The sequence below is a fragment of the Eleginops maclovinus genome, chromosome 24 (assembly GCF_036324505.1).
Source record: "Eleginops maclovinus isolate JMC-PN-2008 ecotype Puerto Natales chromosome 24, JC_Emac_rtc_rv5, whole genome shotgun sequence".
Taxonomy (NCBI): Eukaryota; Metazoa; Chordata; class Actinopteri; order Perciformes; family Eleginopidae; genus Eleginops; species Eleginops maclovinus.
The window spans coordinates 8,242,343-8,264,994 of record NC_086372.1 but is presented as its reverse complement, the minus strand read 5'-3'; the positions used below and the strand labels follow the sequence as shown (position 1 = coordinate 8,264,994).

The 22,652-nt window shown below is 42.6% G+C and overlaps 2 protein-coding genes across 11 annotated transcripts in view; both read left to right on the top strand.

Annotated features, from left to right (window-relative positions):
- Nucleotides 1-19,923, top strand: part of LOC134861072 (microtubule-associated protein tau-like) — a 50,559-nt gene extending 30,636 nt beyond the window's left edge. For 2 of the 10 annotated variants that reach the window (XM_063878075.1, XM_063878077.1), the window contains exons 4-15: nucleotides 1,188-1,363; nucleotides 3,159-3,233; nucleotides 4,095-4,328; nucleotides 9,828-9,883; nucleotides 10,976-10,993; nucleotides 11,547-11,661; nucleotides 11,859-11,909; nucleotides 12,805-13,115; nucleotides 16,270-16,362; nucleotides 16,850-16,931; nucleotides 17,913-18,025; nucleotides 18,331-19,923. In XM_063878075.1, the coding sequence (XP_063734145.1) occupies nucleotides 1,225-1,363; nucleotides 3,159-3,233; nucleotides 4,095-4,328; nucleotides 9,828-9,883; nucleotides 10,976-10,993; nucleotides 11,547-11,661; nucleotides 11,859-11,909; nucleotides 12,805-13,115; nucleotides 16,270-16,362; nucleotides 16,850-16,931; nucleotides 17,913-18,025; nucleotides 18,331-18,540 (1,497 nt within the window). In that variant the 5' untranslated portion in view covers nucleotides 1,188-1,224 and the 3' untranslated portion in view covers nucleotides 18,541-19,923. The other 8 variants (XM_063878079.1, XM_063878070.1, XM_063878069.1 and 5 more) reach the window with 8 other exon arrangements.
- A 1,451-nt stretch (nucleotides 19,924-21,374) lies between these two features.
- Nucleotides 21,375-22,652, top strand: part of LOC134860629 (protein unc-80 homolog) — a 43,596-nt gene continuing 42,318 nt past the window's right edge. The window contains 3 exon segments of the mRNA XM_063877393.1: nucleotides 21,375-21,560; nucleotides 21,975-22,023; nucleotides 22,374-22,530. Coding sequence (XP_063733463.1) covers nucleotides 21,469-21,560; nucleotides 21,975-22,023; nucleotides 22,374-22,530 — 298 coding nt within the window. The 5' untranslated portion in view covers nucleotides 21,375-21,468.

Here is a 22,652-nt window from a genome sequence, read left to right as displayed (position 1 = left end):
TAGAAAATGTCACACAATCGAGATAAGATAATGTTTAATTCTGACAAACCACAAATATGAGTAACCTCTGACTTCACAGTTTGAATATTTCTGATAAAGGTGTTATCGAACTGATCTATGTGACCCGAAAACGGCCTGTCAGGAGAGGAAGACGGAAAGAGAATCAGGCTGAAAAAGAAGAAACGTAGAAGAAAAGATATTCGATTTTAATAACAGTAGCTTAAGCTAGACAAAAAGCTCAGGTCTAATGGAGATAAAGGGACATGGGAAACAGAATGGAGGAAGAAAGGGGTCTCCGAGATCATTTGTTGAGATGAAATTAGCCGCAGATGATGGTAATGATGCATTTAGCCCGGCTGCAAAGCAGGGGAGGGCCCGCTGCTAACCTTGTTTAAAGAGCTACATAGTGGCTTTTGGGGGGAAAAAGCTTTTATGAGGGTGTGTGTTTGAAAAGAGTGTAGTGCACACTTCACTGGGGATAAGCTCTTGTTATTATAAAATTTTTGGGGGGGTAGAGCTTGTTGCATGTCTGCGTTTGCTGTGTCTGCTGTCACCTGGATGAGGTGATGTGTGTTGGTGGAGCACTTTCCTTTTTTTTGTTGTATGAATAGGGCAAGCCTGACAAACCCATCTGCTGGACCCCTATAAGACCTGCACAGGTTGCCATGGTAACAACCTGCTTATCGTTGAGAGGATATACAGGGTGTGTTCAAGGGCTTTTTTCACCCTTCTCATGTGATGCCTGCTGCAGTACACCTCTAAAATGTGTGCATATCCCATTTTAATTCAGATTTAGTTTTACTTGTTTGTTTATTGTTGTGTTTTGGATTGAAGCTCACCTTTTGATTTGCCGTGAGGGCAACACTCGCTGTGATACGTATGAATACAACCTTAAGAAATAGGCAGAAACACACATTTTGAAGGGGTGTTTTGGAACCCAATGTTGGTAAACTGTGAAAAATACCAATTCTATAAGATATACAGTATATGCAGTCTTTCCTTTCTGTCTGAGCACATGAATGCTGAGACAAAGACCAGCCGGCAGAGGAACAACGTTGCACCTCACTCCCTCTGGTGGCCAACTCTTAAACTTCACATTGCAAAGGTTTTTTTTTTTTGTACCTCCTTTCTTCTTCACATCTCATGTTCATCTTTCTCTTTCCTTCTCCCACCACCTGCTCCACCAGGTGACCCGTCCCCTCCCCGGTGTCCCAGCAGGCAGGCATGGCAGACGGTCGGCAGCCGGACGAGCACTGGACCTCAAACGGCCAGGAGAACGGCAACAATGGCTACTCGGCCTACAGCTCTGCATACAGGGAGAACGGATTCAACGGTGGGGCGGCTGCACACCCTGGAACGACAGGTAGGAACACAGTGTGTGTGAGAGCAATTGCATGCAGCACTGGGTCAGGGATATCGATTGGACTGCCAAACACACACTGCCAGATGGGTAAATGTGATTGGTTTCACGGTGCCAAGCGAGGGTAGTCAATTCCTAAATGGCACGTGTTTCACATTTGAATGAGCAATCTGCTGCAGCAGTGCTACCTGGTGCTTGCTATTGCAGTGGACTTTCTAGATAGACAGATAGAAGTGTCTGGACCTTCTCTGGAAGTAAACCAGAAAACAGCGTGACTCTAGGGCTGGAGCTGCTGATTCATTTACATTTTTGATTAATCTGTCAATCGTTTTTTTTTCCATTAATCAATAATCTTCCAAGAAATGTCTTGTTTTGTTTGTCTAAATACCCAAGAATCTTACTTTAAGATGGCAAGAGATGCAGAAAAGCAGTAAATCCTCTGATTTTTGAGGCTGTGGCATCATAAAAGATTGCAACTGCTGTACAATTTTCCGCCTGAAAAATTATTGAAACTCATTTTAAGTTAAGTTATTCGTAATTTGACTTTGATTAATGTACTACTCAAGTCATTACTCCTTGGAAATAATCTTGGGTTAACCTTTAAGTATAATATTAAGGCTGTTTAAATGTATTTCATAGTATGTTGAAGATGGTTGCCTTACATAATCATGCTTATTTTAACAACATAATCCTGAACTATTCTGAAGCTACACTGCCCGGCCAAAAAAAAGGGTCACCAACCTGTGGGGGCAGTGCTATGATGTGGGGTTGCTGCAGTCGATCTGGTCTAGGTTCAGCAATGTGCCCAAAGAATGAGGTCAGCTGACTACCTGAATACACTGAAGGACCAGGTTATTCCATCAATGGATTTATTCTTCCCTGATGGCACGGGCATGTTCCAAGAGGACAAGGCCAGGATCCATCGGGCTCAAATTCTGAAGGAGCGGTTCAGGGAGCATGAGACATCATTCTCACACATGGATTGGCCCCCACAGAGTCCAGACCTGAACCCGATTGAGAATCTTTGGGATGTGCTGGAGAAGACTTTGCGCAGTGGTCCGAATCTCCCGTCATCAATACGAGATCTTGGCGAAGAATGAATGCAAGACAGAAACAAATGTTGTGACATTGCAGAAGCTCGTGGAGACGATGCCACAGCGAATGCGTGCCGTAATCAAAGCTAAAGGCGGTCCAACGAAATATTGTATAGTATGTGACCTTTTTTTTGGCCAGGCAGTGTAGATTCTCAGTTTAATAAAAAAGTTCATGAGTTTTGTACTTATGAAAAATACTTTTGCCTTTTTTTCTGACGTATTAGAAAACCAAAAGGGATTGTTGAGTCGAAAAATCTGTAGGTGAATGAATAATGAAAATAATCCTTGACTGCAGACCTGATATTCTTGTAAATACAATCAGAGCCTATCATTTCCAATCATTTTAAATACTGAATTACATGTAAATGTGAAGCTGGTCTATGTCTTTTGATTTTTTTCTTCATGAATTTGAATTTTGAGCAACTATAACGTGACTCAGAGTATGCTTTTTGACATTTGTCCTATCTGAGGTAAGTTCAAATGCATCCATCTGCATTTGCCTTTTGAGTAAAAGTCCCAAATGGCCACTAATCAAATCTTAGAGGAGAATTACATTCATCCAACACACAACAGCTATTGTTCCCAACTCAGAGAGAGGCCACACACCGATAAGGTCACCAGTTATTGGTCTTTCATTTCCTCCCATCCATGTCTTGTCTTCCCTGTGTCGTCTGTCTTTCTCTCTCTCTCTCTCTCCCTCGCAGTGGATGACTCAGCCAATTTGCCTCCCTCCCCTCCCCCCTCTCCATCCGCTGAGCAGATTGGGCCCGTGGCACAAGGTACCCCCCCTCGCACTTATTTGAACCACTCGGGGTGAGAGTGTGAATGGTGGTGAAAGTGGTAAAAAACAACTTGAGTAGATGACACGTTTTTTGGAAAGATAGCAGCCTCTCTGCATGATTAGAGAACAACTCCTCCTTCTTCTTCTGGTCCCTTTAGTTTTTAAAGTCCAATGCATGTTATCTGATCACCACATCACCTTTATGGAGTCTGCAGCATGTGCCACACTGTCCTGTCCACTTTCACACTTCCTGTACACCATTTTAGTTCAATACTAGCTTCCTAACATATGCCAGTAAGTTATTGGCTTCAAATTCCCGACAACACACACATCCTCTCTTAACCCTGTAGCACATTCTCTGCCACTGGAGCCCCTCCTCTCACTACTCCACTTTCCCCTTCCCCTCTGTTGTTCCTTTGCTCATTGTGTCTATTGATTTTCTCAAGGAGTAAATCACAGATTGACTTTCAGCTCAGAGAACAGCGCAGTCTGTTTTTCTCATCATCTCCTTTCTTTGCATGTGGTATGCAGTCACCAGAATGTAGAATCTTAGAATTGAGTCCCACTGCACGATTTAGGGACAATCGTTCATCAATGTTGATCAAATCTCACTGTAATCTTCTCTTAATTTTTGTATTTTTTACTGAAAAATTAGATAAATTCTAAATGAAAAGGGTTGAAACCTGCTGTAAATGTTCTTCTTATTATAAAACTCTTATAATAATTGCTAAAAATGCAACAGGTTAATTGCATCCCATGCATCTCCATCAGAGCTGAAAGTAATCCCATGTAACCCCAGTATTGTTGTCCTCCATGTCTCATCTATTTGTCCCCCCCCCCCCTCCTTCCCTGCTCTAAGAAGAGAAAGTAGAGGTTGTCAGTCAACAGCAGGATGAGCAGGAGGAGGAAAAGGAGGCTCCAGAGGAGTCCCACAGTTACCAGGAGGAGGTGGCATATGAGCAGCCTGGAGACTTGCCCTTAGAGCAGACAGAGTATTTATCAGAACCCCAGGCTTTGGGCTACCAGCAAGCCCAGACACCTGAGGTTCTCAATGGAGGAAGTCATCAAGGTGAACAGATCCTGTCACAAAAAGGTGTGTGTGGCATATATGGGTTTTTGTGGGCGAGTGTGATGTATGTGTGAGCAATCCTTCCTCGATGAAAGCGAGTGAATTTCTATCCACTACTTATTTTGCATGATCCTCTTGTGAGCGCTAATGAGTACCGAAGACGTTCCGCTTTATTTTATAAACTGTGATGCAACTCGGGCTTTGCTGCCAACCAGCTTTGTTGCTCGTACTTCCTTAAGCTTATGCTTCAATACCTGAAGTTGCCATGTGCAAAATAATGTGACACAGCATTTTGATTTTGTGCTTTTTCACGCAAAACATAACCATTTGCTTTTCATCGGAGTGGAATTACAACCCCTGATCAACCGTATCGTAGTTGATCATTTTTTGCACTTGTGTATTGCCAGCTACATTGCAAATGCAAGTATCACTGTCTATACTGTGTGTATATTTTGATGTGGGTTTCGTTGGAATATTGAGTGCAAGAAGGTGTTTCTGGGTACACAAACTGTATGGGTGCTTCATAAATAGGTCCTGAATGTATTTTTGCTCAGTTGAATATCACTTGCTTTGATTTTTTTCAACGTTGTTTTCATTTCATCCAATGGCAAAATATAAATTTGTATTCCTATTGTTACTAAGGACACCCTTAAAACATAACATCCACCCTCATTGGACATCTATTACCATGCTTATCTATAAGGTTAATAAATCAGCAATATAGCCCTAATTCATGTACTTGTATCCAAGCAATCTAAAGCTTCATTTACATGTCCTGTATGTTTGTAATTGCAGCAGAAAATGAACACTTTTACAGTTTAGTTATAAAAGAAAGAGTCATTCTATATCATCAGGTTGACCATTTTTTATGTATACTTGTGCATTGCAATAGGAATTCAATGTGAACTTTTATTTCTGGTCATCTAACATCATGCAACTCATTCCTTCATTCCAGTTCTGCACGCTATCTTAGGTGCTGTGACCCCCCCCCCCCCCCCTGTGCTGTTTTGGCCTGCTGCAAAATACACTGTGCTGTGTGTTTTGCTTGATGGAGAGCTACTGTATCTATGTGCAGAAGGCCTCGGCTTGACTGTATTGGCTAGCTTTTGTGGATGCTTCAAGCAAAGCTTTTTAGCTTTTATGACTCAGCACACAGTTGTACAGTATCCTTGAAACTCACAGCCCAGCCGGAAGAAAGTATCAGTAAGGAATCTTGTGAGTCTGCTGTGAAAGAAGATGAACCTCAAGGAGCGGCGCTACATGAGGAGCAGTTGGCAGTTGAAAGAGCAACAACTGAAGGTGCAGAACCCGCCTTGACTGAGTCTCCCACTCCGTCTGTGGAAGACAAGCTACTCATTGACACCTCAGTAGAGCAAGGTGGCAAAGACACAAAGGAATCAGAAGAGTCTCCTGAGAGAGACCTGCTAGTAGAGTTGAAAGACAAAGAAGAAAAACAACCTCTACTGACAGAGGAGTTCTCAAATCCTAAGGAGGAAGACAAAGAGGGAGTTATCTTACCAAGCAAATCAGAAGACCCTATGTATGAAAGTGAAGAAAAACAAGACCAGACAAATACCTTGCACCAAGACAGTGGCAGTGATAATAGGTTGTATGAGGTGCAAGTGACTGACGATCAAGAAGGGGACCAAAAACAAGAAACAGTCGAGGCAAGTCCAGAACCTGGCACAGAGTTGAAAATGACATCAGATATTTTAGTAGAACACGAGTCTGGAGTGAAGACCTATTTTGAGACATCCTCAAAAAGCCACACAGAGGCTCCATCTCAAACCCAGAGCTATTACGAATTGAGCACAGCAGCGGAGGAAACGTTAATTGAGCAAACTAAAAACGTTGTACAGAACGTTGAGGAACAACAGGATAAAAAAGAGGGAACGATTCCTGGAAAGATGTCCCTTGAACAAAGAAGCCTCTCCCTAAACATTACTATCGGGTCTTCGGGGGGTCAGACAGTAAAGGAAGAGAAGTCAAGAACCTTGTGTCCAATCAGTGGTAGCTTTGATGAATCTGAGGTATCCCCTACAACACCGTCTTTGGACAGTCAACATCCTCTTCCAGCTGTACCTATTACCGCAACTGAATCCCCTGAAGATACCCCCACCAAAGATATACCTTTGCTTTCTGATAAGCACAAATGTCTTGAACATTCAGGAAGCCTCTCTGAGATGTTGGACCTTGCTGGAGACTTACCACGGCAATCATTAGAGAAGAGGGAGCTTGGCCACATGAGGCGAAAGTCTGTACCCGCCAATGTGTCCGCTCTGGTAGGGAGTTCTTTGGCCAAGCTTGCCATAGGAGATAAAACCCTGAGGGTGGTGGGAGGGGAAAGCCCACTAGAGGAACTGGGCTACTGTGTCTTCCATGAGTACTCAGGGCCCATGCCTTCTCCTGCTGATTTACCCAATCCTGGGGACCCTCCGCACCAGAGCTTCCCTTCTACAGCGACTGAAGTTGAGGAGGAACTTGGTGCCACAGAAGTTGTTCGAGAGGAAACTCAACAACAAGACCATAAAGAAATTATCCCTGAGACTTCTCAAAAAACTGTGATTGAAAAGATAGGTTCACCAGTAAAGAGTAGCCTGATTCTTGAAAGGGTCGTGACAAGTGGAGTCAAACCTGATCGCCTAAGAATCCCAATGACTTCTTCAAAAGACAGACTGACTGAGTTTCGTTTGGAGACTGGCCTGCCTGGGGACATACAAAACCAAGCTATTCCCGAGGTAGACATTGAAAAAGACCCCTCCAGAGAGGCTTCTCCCATCCCACCAGACAGTTCCTTTACTTTCACTTCTCTGGAGACTGAGAGCAAGGTTCCTAAAACTCCCACCACCCCAAAGAACCAAGATGATACACCCTTGGAAACCCAAGTCGGTGAAGACAGTGCTGCTAAAGATGTGGCTCCAGGGGTCGAAGTACAGAAGGATCAAGAGTCAGGACTTGATGAACTGAAAGAGATAGGGCAAGAATGTCCGAAACCTGAACATGAGGAATCAGGAGACTTTAGGGAAGAACGGGCAAACACTGACATATTTTCACCAACCTATCAGTCTTCAGGAGATAGTACAGAACAAGATGACAAGAAGATTGAAAGTGGGCATGAGACAGCTACAAGATTAGACAGTATAGAGATGCCAAAAGCAGAAAAAGATGTCCAAATCCAGTTACAGGAAGTGACTCCTGATAAAGTCGCACCGACGCCGCAACTATCCTCCCCAATCATCATCATACCTCAAGCACAGGTAGAGGAAGAAGCAGATGAAGAGGATGATATTGAGATAGCTGAAGAGCCTCAAGAGGTTATAGAGGAAGCCAGAGTGCCTGAGGGTTTTATCAAGGTGAGTCTGACCGTAGGCGATCAGACGGTGGAAGAAGATCCAACCTCAGAATGGAGTCACAGTGCACGCGATGAGGAAGGGGACCCTGCAACCGACAGTTCGCACCTGTCCCCGTGTTCTGATCAAGATCTACAGCAACCGGATGGAGGCGACGGGATAGGGTACGATAAAGTAGATGAGACAAAGCTAAAAATGGAAGGAATGATAGAGGTGATTGAAGTTGTAACAGAAGACCCTTCAGGGGAGGAGCTTGTTGGGTTTGATGGCGTAGGTGAAGAGAAAGAGAAGAAACCACTGGAGAATGAGGGGGAGGAGAGGACGGGGGAAATGGAGGTGAAAGAGAAGGAGATTGAGATCGGTCAGGAGGTGGAAGAGACCAGTCAGGCAGCTCATGATGAAACCACCATGGACGTCTCCATCCTTGATACAGACAGTGGCTGGATGGACTCACAAGGTACCCAGAACATGTAGAATTTAAAACAAATCATCACTTGTAAAATAAACTTAGGGAGGAATTCCCAAAGAGTGGATTGCACCTGCTGATTCGTTTGCGGCCGCTATCTGCCCTGTCTCCCGTCCTATTCACAGAAGATATTGTGCTTCTGATATAACATTGAAAACACTGGAACTTATTTGAAGTTCAGATTGACGCTTTGTGTGAGTGATTGCAATTATCCAAGTGGAAAAGTATGGGCCTGAAGCTAATGGGTTGGTACTGCTTTTTTAATGCTCAACGACAAAAACGGGCAGGGAGAAAAACAAATCATGCTCGACCTTTTGTGGTACCTATGACTCAACAGGAAAGAGAAGGGACTCTGCAGTACCCAGCCATGTTTGAGCAAATAGCAAAGTATAACCTAGGCACTGTTAGCTTGGCAACACAGTTAAAGGTGTTACCTTTGGCCTGTCCTGTAAAAACTAAACTGCTCCTTTGTGATCTTATTTGTGCAGATTAAGCGGCCGCAAAAGCTGTGCGATCCCTTTGTGAATTTGCTCCCTGGTGTATACACACATATTGCCTAAAAAAAAGCAAGCTAATCGACACCATGCAGTTTGTATGATAGTTAATCTTGATGTGATATTTGTACTATGCTAGCTCCCAGCTAGCTAAGAATGTGGAGAACTAGTCCTCTTTTAATCCCTCTCCACTGCAGATGATGACAAAAGTATCATGACTGAGCAAATCGAAGACCTTCCTCAGGTCCAGAGTCTTACCAGTACACCTGTGGTGGACAGACCTGTTAAAAGGGCCCCTGGCAGAGGAAGGGGCCACCCTGGCACCTCTGAGAGTAAAGTGTCCCGCAAAGTCCCCGGCCACCATCCACATGGTCCGAAAGAGGAGATGAAGAAAAAAAAAGGTTCCAATTATGTATTCAAGCAGTGTTGTTTAGCAAAAAAACTGAGTGAGATGTATGTAGAAATATGGCTTGAAGTTTAGCTACGATTTTCTGTTGGAGATTTAACCAAGGTTTGGATGTTGGTATAATCCTGTCTCTCCCTTTTCGATAGTAGCTGCTCGGAGGGTAGAGCAGAATAAGTTGTCAGCCCTCCAAAATCGCTCTCCATGTCGAAAGAATGTTGCCAAAGTGGCAGCCAGACATCCTAGGCCCGCTGTGCTTCACGGCTCTGCTAGACGCAAGGCCACAGGTGAACAGTCTTCACCGGGAATCGCTGCTGTGGATAGAGAGAGTGCAACCAGACTTCCACGACCTTAATATTTCTTTGTTTTAACCCTGCAAACGCAGTCAAAGCTGGGACAATTAAGGGGTTAAATTGTTACACACGATAACAGGCATTTTATTGGCTCTGCTCTCTCTCTATTGATGGCTCTATGAGAAATCAATAAGGTGCAATGTAGCTGGCAAACATTCTGTGCTGTGGTGTTTTTATTATGAGCTCAACTGCTTGGTCTTTTGTTTGTTTCCTCATGTTATCCATGTCAAAAAATGGATGGTTTCATATTTTTGTTTGTTTCCTATGTTTGTATACTTTTGCTGGAAATGGCCGCGTTGTGTTTGGTCCAATGGTGTGAAAAAGTCTGAGTGCAAAAATGGTTTTCCAGCTGAGTACATCTTTGGATGTGAATGTGTGTGTTGTGTGAAAATTCATCGCAAATGTCATTCCCTCGTTGGTTTACATCGATGATTACACCCGGGCTTTTTCTTTGCAGGTATGGAGAGCCATATGCCCCTCAGTGTTGCCCACCAGTCCAGGGAGAGGACCACTGTAAGTACCATCAACTACGACACACACTCACGCCACCACATGTGCACGCAACGGAATTAGCATTGGATTTCCAAAAACATAATTTGGGGTTTTGCACTAGGCAGCATGGAGAATCTGAAATCATGATATTTTCACAAATAATGCTCAGTGGTAACATTGCAAAAATAAGGTTCCTTATTGGTGCTTTCATACATATTTTACACAATCAAATGTATGTATAATATTCATCAGTAATGTGGATATTGTCATTATAAGGCAGCCTTAAGAGTTGTCTGAGATAAATCTAGTAGATCAGGGGTGTCCAAACTTTTTTCACCAAGGGCCAAATACTGAAAAATGTACGAAGGTCTGGGCGCCTTACTAGAGTTGAAGTATACTGCCTCTTAAGTTAGGTTATAAGTTAGCAAAATCAATCAAATGTAGGGAAGTTATGCTTGATACTTGAATATGCTTTAGGAAAAAATCAGCCTACACCACAGCTGTCCGAATGACTCGCTCAGAGTGCTTACAATAAGGGGAAAATGAAGGGCATATTTCAAGCTTGTGATCTAAATCAGTTACTGGGCTTTTTTTTTGGATCAACTTAGATTTGTTAGAAAATGTTTTCAACTTTAATTGCCTGAATTTATTTGAAAAGTGGGCTCTTTAACTCGTGAAAACAGTGTCATATACGTTTACATATCGTCTCGTGCTTGACTTATATTTAAGTACAATATCACACAAGCACAAGTTTCATTTGTGGGCCCTATGACATTATCCTTTTGATTTACCTGAGGCCCAATTTAAAATAGCCTGCGGGCCGCATTTGGCCCCCGGGCCGTAGTTTGGACACCCTCAATATATTGATATAATATAGGTATGTAAATATGACATGTTTTATTTAATACATGCTTTTTTATATTATATAGTACTTCCCACAAATCAATCAATGTGGATGTTTTTTCTCAGTGTATTTCACAACATATTAAAGGGTAATGCATCGTGGGGTTTATGTATGCATGACACTCTGGACTGTTTTCCTTCCTTTGTTTTAATTTCTGCATGTGTGCACGTTTATTTTGTCTTGCATGCCTACCTCTCTCCTTTTGCCAGTCTCGGCAGAGGCGATCTGTGAGTATAGAACTCAAATTAGCTCAGGCAGAGCGCAGGTTTTACCGTTCTTACAAATATCTTGAAATCCGTCTTTCACCTCTGCCTCCCTCTATCTGAAAATCTCATTGTGTTTTATGTATTTTGTACAAGCATCCCCATTAATTCCATACTGTTCTTCATCATAATGAAACTAATTTCATCTCAAATAACAACAAAGCATTTTGCATCTCATGTGTCATCTCTCCATCTGTCTGTCCCCTCTCCCTCACATCCTGCATGTTTCCTGCCTCTTGTCTTGGCTTCGGGGTCCAGAGCCCAACGAGAGCTGTTCTGTTAAAGATGGCAGTTCAGCGCAGGGTTTCAGATAACTTGCCCCCCCGGCCCGGCTCTGCATGTAGCCTTAAACGGAGCCCCCTGGTGCGGGAGGGGCTCAATGAGCCTCGCCCCTCCTCTGCATGTTCCCATATGCTAGAGAAGGTAAAACTGGAGGCCCGTAGGAATTGGTAGGTAGCCAGAGTCCATTAAGCGAAAATGGAGCCTGGGTGACCCTTCAGTGTCTTCTTTCTCTCAGGAGAGAGCCTACCGCAGCCCGGAGAAGAGGTCGTCCCTCCCCAGGCCGGCTAAATCTCTGACTCGCCACATCCCTGCTGCGGAACAAGAAGACAGCACCCCCTCCAGGCCAACCTGTAAGAGTACACACACACACTCAAAAGTACAACACACCTCCTAAAGTTCTCTCTGAAGCAGCAGAATGAATCTCTCCTTAATCACTTCCTTTTTTTCTTAAATGAAACTCCCACTCCGTTACGCTCCATTTTCTCCTTGACCTTGTTTACACCTCTCCTTTTTCCCTCCTTGTCCCTTTGCCTCCCCCCTCTCAAAGCGATCCAGTCCAGAGCGGACAACAGGTCTGGAAGAGCCCATGGTATGGCAGGTAGACCACCTAGTAGATCTGATAGTAGCTGTTAGATCCCATCACACCCCCCTCGTAGACGTATGGCATCTCGTCTGTAGTTTAAAGTGTTTTCCTTCTTTCGGAACATCAGAAGAAGGACTATCACTATCATTGCGTACTATCATTCATTCATTCGTGTTCTTCACACAGGGGTGTCTGCAGGTTTGAAAAAGAACATTTATTCTCAAAGGATCCCCTTCTATCTCCCCCCCCCCCCTTAATAAAACAATCCTGATGTTCTGTAATTAGCTTTAACATCTGTTGTCTTCCCATTTACAGGAAGACATAACGAAAGATACGAAAATTAAGAAGTAAAACTGAAGTAGCCCTAGCCCTGGTTTATAATAAATGAATAGAAAATACAAATATATTTTATATTTTGTAAGTAAATAATTAATGATGGACTGACATATAGTTGAGGAAAGTAAATACAGAATATGAGTTAAACTATGGCATGAAAAATATTCATTTCATGCCGTCTATATTTATTTTAGTATATTTTATCAGCAATTACACATGGTGGTACATTAACCATCAGGGCTCTCTTTGAATGTGCTGAATTGGGCTTTGTCAAACCTGCAGTGACTTCATCAGAGGAACCGGTGGTATCCATAACAACAGGTCGCTGCTCTTTGTTCTTATTCAGGATGTTGTTGACTAAAATCCTATTGGTCCTGCACCTGTATCCCAGCAACAAGGTGCCAGGTTAAATGAATTCAGCTGCCTGTGTGTGCTTCCACCTAACTCCTTGTTTAACCTGTTGTTGGTTTTGTGGACGTTGATCCATATCTTCATTCTTCTTCCTGTTTCTCCAGAAAGGGTTATTTCACATCTTCATCAGTGTAATCCAGAACTCTCCACCTCTTACCTTCAGGTACAGAGTCTGCACGTTCCCGATCGGTCCGCAGCGGCGCCTCCACCCCGGGCTCCACCGCCGTCACGCCCGGCTCCCCCCCAACCTACTCCTGCCGCACCCCTGGTTCTCGCACCCCCGGCAGCCACACGCCCAAGTCCTTCAGCATCCTCCAGGAGAAGAAGGTGGCGGTGATCCGGACCCCGCCCAAGTCGCCGTCCTCCGTCCAACGGCAGCTGAAGGTGCTCAATCAGCCGCTGCCTGATCTGAAGAATGTAAAGTCCAAGATCGGGTCCACCTCCAACCTCAAGCACCAGCCCAAAGGGGGACAGGTAACAGAACTATGAGTCAGGATGGTATTGAACCATGGCATCATATTTAGGATTCCAAAAGACTGATGTGTTCAGACTTTGAAAGGAGTTACCTTTAGATATTGGGAAGAGTTTCAAAATAAAAGAATCCCAATTTCCCTCTGACAGGTACAAAGGCTACTTACACAGATATTTATATAGATTAATATTTATTGCAATATACAAAACAGTCTATAAACATCAAATACAAAAACAGATTTACTTAAATATGTATTTTGCTGACATATTTACCTCCTTGTTTACATATGACTTGGTGTACTGTTCTATTTAATTCTCAAAAATAAGGATTTATAATCTGTACAGTCGTCCAGTGAAAAAACATTCACAAAAATGTGTATATTTGTTTTTTACTGACATCATTTTTGAGGATTTCTGGGCAAATAAGTGCTACAGTGCAATTACCTATTCTGACCACAAGGGGGCTGTAAAGGACAGGTTTAATTATTATTCCTGCAACACTATTACTTTTATTACACTTGAAGAAGTAAAGAGGTATCATTTATTCCTGAAAATAGCTTTTTACACCTTGGTTGATGTTTTTGTGCAACATTTATATCCATAATTGAGTTTTTTAACTACAAGATGTAATGCAATGAACTTTTCAGATAAAACAAAACTACAGAAATACACAATACTAGAAAAAAATGAACAAAAGTAATTATTTTGTCATTTGTTTGAGTATTTTCAGCTAGTTTTATCGTGTTTTCTTATATTTGATTTGTGATTCCACTATTTTCCCGCATGTACCAACCCCTCTTCTTCTGTGTCTCTCCCCCTGAGTTGTTGAGATGTCGTCAAGCATCTGTCTTCACATCTTCACTATCACTCCCTGCCTCAACGGCTGCCGTCACTTCCTCTCACTGTCCTCTCCGTCAGCGGCTGACTGCCTGCGGCCTCTCCCCCTGACTTTCCCTTCCTATTCCTTCTCTATCCCTCTCAAACGTTTGCCTGTTTAAAGAAAGATGCAAACCGTCTTCATCTTGAAACAGCTCTCCTCGGAAGGAACATTCCTTTTCGTGCCTCCGAGGAGCAGTCAACCTGCAGAATCCTTGTCTCATGGGATCTGCTCTCGTCATCGCCGTGCACGATTGCCCCTCCGGCTCTTGGTATTAATAATTGCGAGCGGACGTAATTACTTATTGAGAAGTTGCATTCAAGGACACAGGAGGAAAATATATCACCTCACACAACAGATGCTTGCTTGATCCTGAAAAAGCTGCCTTTAAGTTATAGTTCCCTTCCATCATGCAGGCTTTCCTCCTGTTAATGATTCAACACACACTGGACGTATTGCTCCTCTCATCTTTATCTATATGCTTTGTAATTACATAACCAAGGCAACAGACAGTGTAAACGCTGCCGGAGTATTACAGAGGGGAGACTTTTCATTAAGTCCAGCGCTGTATGCACGAAGAGGGGAGTTCCTGTTTGGGGAATAAAGCACATACACAAGCATTTTTAATGAAGCTCAGTAACGAACAGCATATTTTCAGCCTATTTGTTCAAAAAACACAAGAATAAAAATAGATGTCAGACTCTAAAATAGCATTTTCTGACATTTCTACACTCGTAATAATGTCATTTTATCTTACCATTATTGTTTTCACATGAGTATGAAAATGATTGAATGTTTAGGATGTATTTTGCTGCGATTGGTGGTTTTCATCTGTTATTATCTGATACTTTAATCATCTATAAAAGCTGTAATGTATAATAGAGGGCCACTACTGGATATTTGAATGACAATTTCAGTTTTTAAAAGTGAATTAAATATTTAAATACACTATAATATCGTGTCCTTGAGACAAAGTTGATTATTTTTTCAGAAGAAACTAGAAAATATCCACAATTCAAAGCGCTTTTTTTTTTTTTGCTTAAAAATGATTGTTAATGAATGATCAAAATAGTTAATCAAAATATTGACTAGCTGTTTTAGCGATAGTAATAGAGTGGAATTATTTTTTAAGCTATCCGTATTCTCAGTGATTGGCTTTAGTGCATTGTCCTTGGTCGACCTTGCAGCAGTCTTGTCCTGCAGCAGCTGCAGAGAGCAGTGTAACAACCTCAAACAAAAAAAGGAAAAACCTCAGATACGGATAACAGAGCAGTGTTTGTGTCCATGCGTGTGCGTGCATGAGAGAGGAGGAGCTGTCAAAAGAATCCAGGTCAGATCAGTGTCGAGGAGACGGAGGGTCCCTGTCAGGCGGCGCGTGTGTTTTCCCAGAACCTCCTCCTCCTTTTTATTCCTCCCTCCCTCGGTGTTCACTTTTGGCACTTATAACAAAGGAGTCGGTCAATTTCATGTGGTGCACAAAGGCTGAAGTATTGTCATTGGTTATATTAAACTGCAATTTAGCTTATCTTAGCTCGGTACATTAGCGTGAAAGAAAGACATAGCTAATCCAAATGCATGTACATGTATCACTCCGTCCCACAGTGATCTAAATGAGGCACATATAGTGGGGTCTTTTATTTATTTGATTTTGTTTTAGGTTCAAATTTTAAACGAGAAGGTGGACTTCAGGCATGTTCAGTCAAAGTGCGGCTCCAAGGATAATCTGAGGCACACGCCCAAAGGAGGCAATGTATGTAAGCTTTCTCGTTTCTTCTTCCTTTCCTCTCATCTTTCTTTCTTTCCTTTTCAGCGGGGGCTCATTCTTCTTTTATACGTTCGTCTGTCTATCTTTGGCTTGGTTTTTTTTGTGGAGATGTGACAGAGTTTCACAGGATGTCTCAAACAATAATAATAACAGGTCTTGAGTTGGTATGGAATCTCTCTCAAGACAAACAAGAGTTTATATAATTGGAATCAAAGTCTATCAAATATTCTGCTGTAACGACTCTATCCAAAAACAGGGACCAGATCAAGACTGTGGATTACATCGCTAAATGTGCAGCCTCTGAGAAACGTCTTTATCCCTGCATAACCTCCATGACTAAAAGGCTTGTTTCTGGGGTCTAGAAATTCCCCTGCGCTGAAGTCCGTGCACAGGGATTGATAGGTCGTGGATTTAAAATTGGGACACTTTTATGGGATTACTCTGAACAGGACGGCATTTTAAGCTCCTCCTATCCAGTTTGAACTGAGTGTTTTTGCTCCCCCTGTCATTCCCAGGTCATGATTCCAAGTGTTAAACTGGACTTCAGCCACGTTCAGGCTAAGTGTGGCTCCCTGGCCAAAATCCAGCACGCAGCAGGCGGCGGAAACGTGAGTGAAAACACATTCAACTGCTTCATTTGGCCGTGCCACTTATAGTCATTTTTGTGTGCCTCTGAATTTAATTCTTGCTCCCAGAAATCTCCTGTTTGATATTTGCTCTAGGCACATACTAAGTGTGTAAATAATCGTAATGTAAACACGTCTTTACAGCATGCACGATTGACTCTCTGTCTTTGTTTTTACTCACTTAATTAATTTCCAGCGGGACAATGACGTTTATTTGAAGCATCTGCTCCATTTAGCATAACATAGCATCTGCGTGGGTTGACTGATGTGCTTCACAACACAACTCATATACTTTCTCTATTAAGCAAACGTATGTTAAAGGGCCCTGCATGTAAACGTTCTGCAAAAAAATAAAATCACATGGAATCATTCGAACATTAAAACATGTCATCACTACAAGAAGGAAATACAAGTATGAACATGAGCATAGTAGGCCCCTTTTAATATGTGCTTCTGCTGCTACCCACAGATCCAAATCCAGACCAATAAGATCGACGTGAGCCACGTCACCGCCAAATGTGGCTCCATGTCCAACATCCGCCACAGACCAGGTATGGTATTCAAGAAAAGGAACATCGACAATGTTTGATTATCCGTTATTTATTATGCTTTATTTTTTAGAAGTAGGCACATTTTTGATTAAGATTAAAAGGGTCCTTATGAAATAAAATACTTAGGTTAAAAGAATACTGTTTAATGTTACAAGAATGTCTTAGTGCAATATATGACTTAATGGGGACATTGAAATGTAGATAAAGGATAACCACACTGTTACGGCTGTGTGTTTTCCCCGTCTCTTTTCCCTCTGCCCAGGTGTGCTGCGTTGCTGTAACGAGGTGCACGACGACGAGCTGCGCCTGGAGGAGGAAGAGGTTAAAAGCTCCAGTTCAGCCGCAGAAGGGAGAGGCCTCTGGCGTGGGGACTGCTGTTGTTCTGCCTCTCATCCCAGGATGCATATTTAAACATTTCATATTTTGGTTAAAATAAATCCTAAAGATTTGATGATTTTTAAAGGTGTCTTATGTGTTGTATTTTGGGTCGGTGGTGGAGTTTTGTTAGCCCCATAGGGCCTCCTTTTAGGGTGGGGGGGCGCAAGTGATTGAAATGTTCAAAGTTGCATCCTGAGATTTGAGACCGAACAACAGCAGTCCCCACGCCAGAGGCCTCTCCCTTCTGCTGCTGAATTGGAGCTTTTAAACCTCCCCCTCCTCCAGGTGCAGCTCGTCTGAACCTCGTTGCAGCAATGCAGCACACCTGGGCAGAGGAGCTACAGGGGAAAAGAAACAGGGAAAACATACAGCCGTAACACACACATTACACATGTTGTACCTCAAACACCCCATTGCATATTTTTGCCTTAACGTCGAAATAGGAAAATATTCCTATTGATATTATTGTAATGATTTCATCCATGGCCTTTCTGATACTGTTTGTGTGAACAGATAAAGCTGCTGTTGTCCTGCTGTGATCCTTTACCCTGAGCGTAGCCTGCAGGCGATGATGCTCTTCTACTCTTTCTGTTCTGTTCCCAGGGGGAGGTCAAGTGCGCATCGACAATGTGAAACTGGACTTTAAAGACAAGGCCCATTCCAAGGTCGGCTCCCTGAGCAACACCAGCCACACACCAGGAGGCGGGAATGTCATGGTAAAAAGACTCTGGCAATTACAGTTTCCTGTCTTCTAATAATAATAATAATAATAGTTATTAAGCATTATTCGTGTTTTCCTTTCATAAACAAGAGGCAGCTTGCAACATGTACACAATAAACAAAATATTTGCTAAGTTAGAACTGTTAATAAACACATTTAAAATAATAAGAGCAATTTCAAAATAATATTTGTATAAATTCTCTCATTTATTTGTCATATAAATAAATACAAAAATTAATGAATTGTTCATTTTTTAAAAAGAAAAGAAGAGTAAAAAACCCTGAATCTTTTCCCTGGCAGATCGAGAGCCACAAGCTGAACTTCCGGGAACAAGCCAAAGCGCGGGTGGATCACGGCGCAGAAATCGTCGTCACCCACTCCCCGGGGATGGAGACGGGAGGAATGTCCCCCCGCCTTTCCTCCACTGGCAGCATCAACATGCTGGAGTCACCCCACCTCGGCACGCTGGCCCAGGATGTCACCGCTGCCCTGGCCAAGCAGGGCTTATGAGCGAGATACCTCCGCTTCGGATACCCTCCAAAATCCACACCATCATTCCTCTTCCCATCAATCACTCCAGTGTTCTCCCAAGATCCTTCACTGCAACACTTGACCCCACAGTTGTAGCAGATCGCCCATCAATGACCCATCCAGCCTTTGCAGCAGGATTTAAAAAACTGAATCCTTAGATTATAATTAATTCACACACCCGATCAGTTTTATTTCTCATTTGTCACTCACGTATGGACTTTTCTGTTTCGTTTTAAATAAGTTGAGTGCTAAGGTTTGTCTAAGAAGGCTGTTTTATGATTGTACAGTGATTTATTTTTTTTGTCCGTGAAAAGCATCACATTCCACATGTATGGCGATAAACGGTGGCGAGCTCATGCATTATGTTCATTCAGAACTGATATGGTACCGAATGCAAGAAATAGCTACTAGTCTTAAAGAAACGTGTGAGCGGCTTAACTTACAGAAACATGGCTTGTATCTGCAAACGATTGGCTGATTTAGCATGTCTGCTAACATGTGACATGACATTTTCCTTTGTGTGTTGGTTGGTTTTAATCTTATGATTTCCGATTTGATTGTTGAAAAAAAACAAGTTTTTCTTTTTATATAAATGTCACTGTAGTGGAAGTTTTTATATGTTCCCTGTGGCTGCACTGGCTTATTAGCACTTAAATGTGGATAACCACTGCAGTTATGTCGAGTCAAGCGCTGAAAGACTAGCTTTCCAATAGGTTTTCCCTTTCTTTTCCGCAATCATTTGGCTGCTCTTTTCGTTCGGTTGTGATTTTTTTTTAGGCTACAACAATGCTGTTATGCTGGCATGGCAAATACATTCTGATAAATTAGATCTATTTGGAGCAATCTTAAACTTTTCAGTGTGAGTGTAAATGGCCACGATGCATTATGTGTCTTTACCTTTAGATAAAATCCCCAAACTGTCGACTGGGTCGTACTTTTTGAATGGGCAAACTTTGTTTGAAAAGCGGAAAAAGAAAGAAGCTTTATATGATGACATTCCATTGAGAACAGCTATCTTGTAACTAAGCCCAAGCGACAAATATAAGAAGAATGGGAGTCACCCACAGCTGTTAGAATTCATTAAAAAAAAAAAGAATACAAAATAAAACAGTTTGAGCATATTTTCTGCTCACCATTGTAAAACCTCTCTGCCTCCCTTACCCTCCTCCCCCGGTGTAAGTTACCTCCGCAGTGTGTCTCTGTGCTTCCTTTATTCTTGCTCTCCCTCCTCCTCTGCCCCTCTTTGCCTGTGTAAGTGTATTTAAAATACCATGTAGATGTGTGCAGATTTTCCCATGTTTGAGATGTACTGATGACAATTTCTCCTACAGGATGATAACAGAAATAAAGACATAAAAACAGGTTGGCCTTAGTCTCTCGTATTAACTCTCATAAAATGAATGATCAATTTATCTTATGCATCTTTGAAATGCTGCAAATTCTTAAATCTTTGATTTAAAAAAGAAAAAGTCTCCTTGGATTTTTATTTATTTTACTGTGTAAAACATTTGTGGCAAGTTTTGGAGGCTGTGCATTTTTATTTGAATTGTGTACTTCATAGTTTTTTTATAATGTTATGCACTTTTACTTTTGCATATAATAACTAGGGCGCCTGATGATATGTTGTGTGTTATGAATCTTTTAACTGCGCTAGTTTGGAAGCATGCAAATAAATGCAACAGCGCCTCCGTAAGGTCACACACGACCCACACCGACCGGACGACCTCAGGTGTTTTCGGGCCCCAATTAAGCAAACTGACGGTACACGGTCCGGCATATGTTTGGTGTCAACCTGTTGTCAAATGAACAAGTTATAAGGGCTTTTTAGACAAGTGAGCTTTAGAAGAAGAGTAGAACTGTTTGGAAAATGTTGTTTCCTATTGACAGAGCCAGTGTAGCTGTTTCTCCCCAAGTACTGCTAAGTTAGTCGACTGCTAATGCTAGTTAGCTTTGATTTTAGCACACAGAGATGTGAGTAGAAGCTAGCTAGCTATCTTAAGCTTACTGTAGGCAAGAATGCAAGTTCATTGGCGGTTTTTGTCAGGAAAATATGTATGTAAATAACACTTGAGTAACGTTTTAAAGGGCAATTTTGAGGTACATTACTTATATGACTTTCTGAAAGTACAAAATGTAAATTTAGTTGGCCTACTTTGCAAATTACATTGGCCTACATAATAAACTGCCTGCTTAAAATTATGCAGTGCTAAACATTTGACTAGTGATACAGATGTGCTCAAAAATCGTCACTTTGGATATTTAAGTATGAACATACGTTGAAATGTATATTTTAAGGGGCCATTTTGTGAAATATGCCTGGAGGTTTTTGGGAAATGTAACTTTGTACTGCTAGATTTTAAGCAGTGTTGCTACTTTCACTTCAAATATTACAACACGTCTACTTTCACTGAAAGTGTCAAATATGATTCTTATGGCTAAATACCACTTGGGTTAATTTCTCAACCTGTTGATATTCAATTTCAGGATTACATCCTTCACGTGAACGCATCATCCGGGTAATTAAACGTATGTTTCAGCGGTTTGTTTTTATGTAAAGCCTTGTCGTAAGTCCATAACGTTGCTTAAAGAAGAGGGGTTGGAATGGAAACATCTGCAGCAGCTGTCTCTGCTTCTTTAAGCTCCGCCGCGGATAAATTAGCTCGGCGATCAACTGTGTCTGTCCGGTGAGGGAGGTGCTGAAATCAGAGCGCTCTCCTTCTCCTCCCACCGCTAGCTCTCTCTCTTTTTCTGCCTCTCTATTGCCGCCGATCGACCGACACTTGCAGCCATTTTACGCAAGACGAACCCAATCATGTCGTGAGGGAAGATCGCTGGTCACCTGGGCAAAGCCAGCAGCCGCCGGTGGTTGCACACAGGCGGACATACAGGCAGGCAGGTCCGGCCAAGATGGTGAAAAGGAAGAGCCTGGACGAAAACGAGCCGGAGTGCGGGAAAGGAATACCGTTCCCCATCCAGACCTTCCTATGGAGGCAGACCAGGTTAGTGTGGAATTGATAACAGGTGTTTGCCTGTCTAGAATAGGGATCAAGAATTTGACAGCAGCTGTGTCAAGAGACATGAAAGGACACCGGTGTTATCCTAGTAAGCATGAACATGCATGTATTCTAGTTTAATCCGTGCCATTGAGTGTGTCAATTGCATTGACTGGTTTAAAGGGAGGGTGGTGGGCTGCTGGTTTTGCAAGGGGTTAACTGTGAGTGGAGACGGATTGCATGATGTCACACCTGTAATGCAAAAACAGAAAGTGGGACAACTAAATGTCCTCCTTAGTATATTGATTGATAGAAATAAAATGTGTCATTTTAGATATAATTGTGTAGTCCACATTTATGATTCGAGAATGTTATATAGGTTGTATATGTTATATAAGGATGTTCTGTGTGTGTTTTCAGTGCATTTCTACGTCCAAAGTTGGGGAAACAGTATGAAGCATCTTGTGTGGTAAGTTATTTCATAATGCCATGTTCGTGGATGAGGGAAAATAATCACTCTCATTCCTGGTAATCTGTTTTTACCTTAATGCACCTGCAAATCAAGTGGGCTCTTGATTCTGCATTTAGCAAATGAGTTTTTCCCCTTGCTTCCTCCCATTACCCTAGAGCCAGACCTTCGGAAACTCATATCCATAATGACGCTTCTCCAGATCCCCTTGGATCTAAACAGAGCTGCCTCTGTCTCTCCCACAGGCTTTGCAGTGCTTGGGGCCATGTGGGGCCTTTAGATAGTCAAAGAGAGAGGCTTTAATTCCTGGCTGATGTCTCTTTTTTCTTTCTATTTGGCTGCCTCCCCAGTCCTTTGAGCGGGTGCTGGTGGAGAATAAGCTACACGGGCTGTCGCCGGCCCTGTCAGAGGCCATCCAGAGCATCTCCCGCTGGGAGCTGGTGCAGGCAGCGCTGCCTCATGTCCTCCACTGCACCTCCATCCTGCTGTCCAACAGGAACAGGCTGGGTGAGGAGGACACACAACACACGCGTTACCTGCACTTTAGGAATTGAGTTGACAGCGTTATCCAGGGTATCCTCATTCGACTGAACACAACACTGATGTTCCGGTGAAAAGGAACAGCCTGA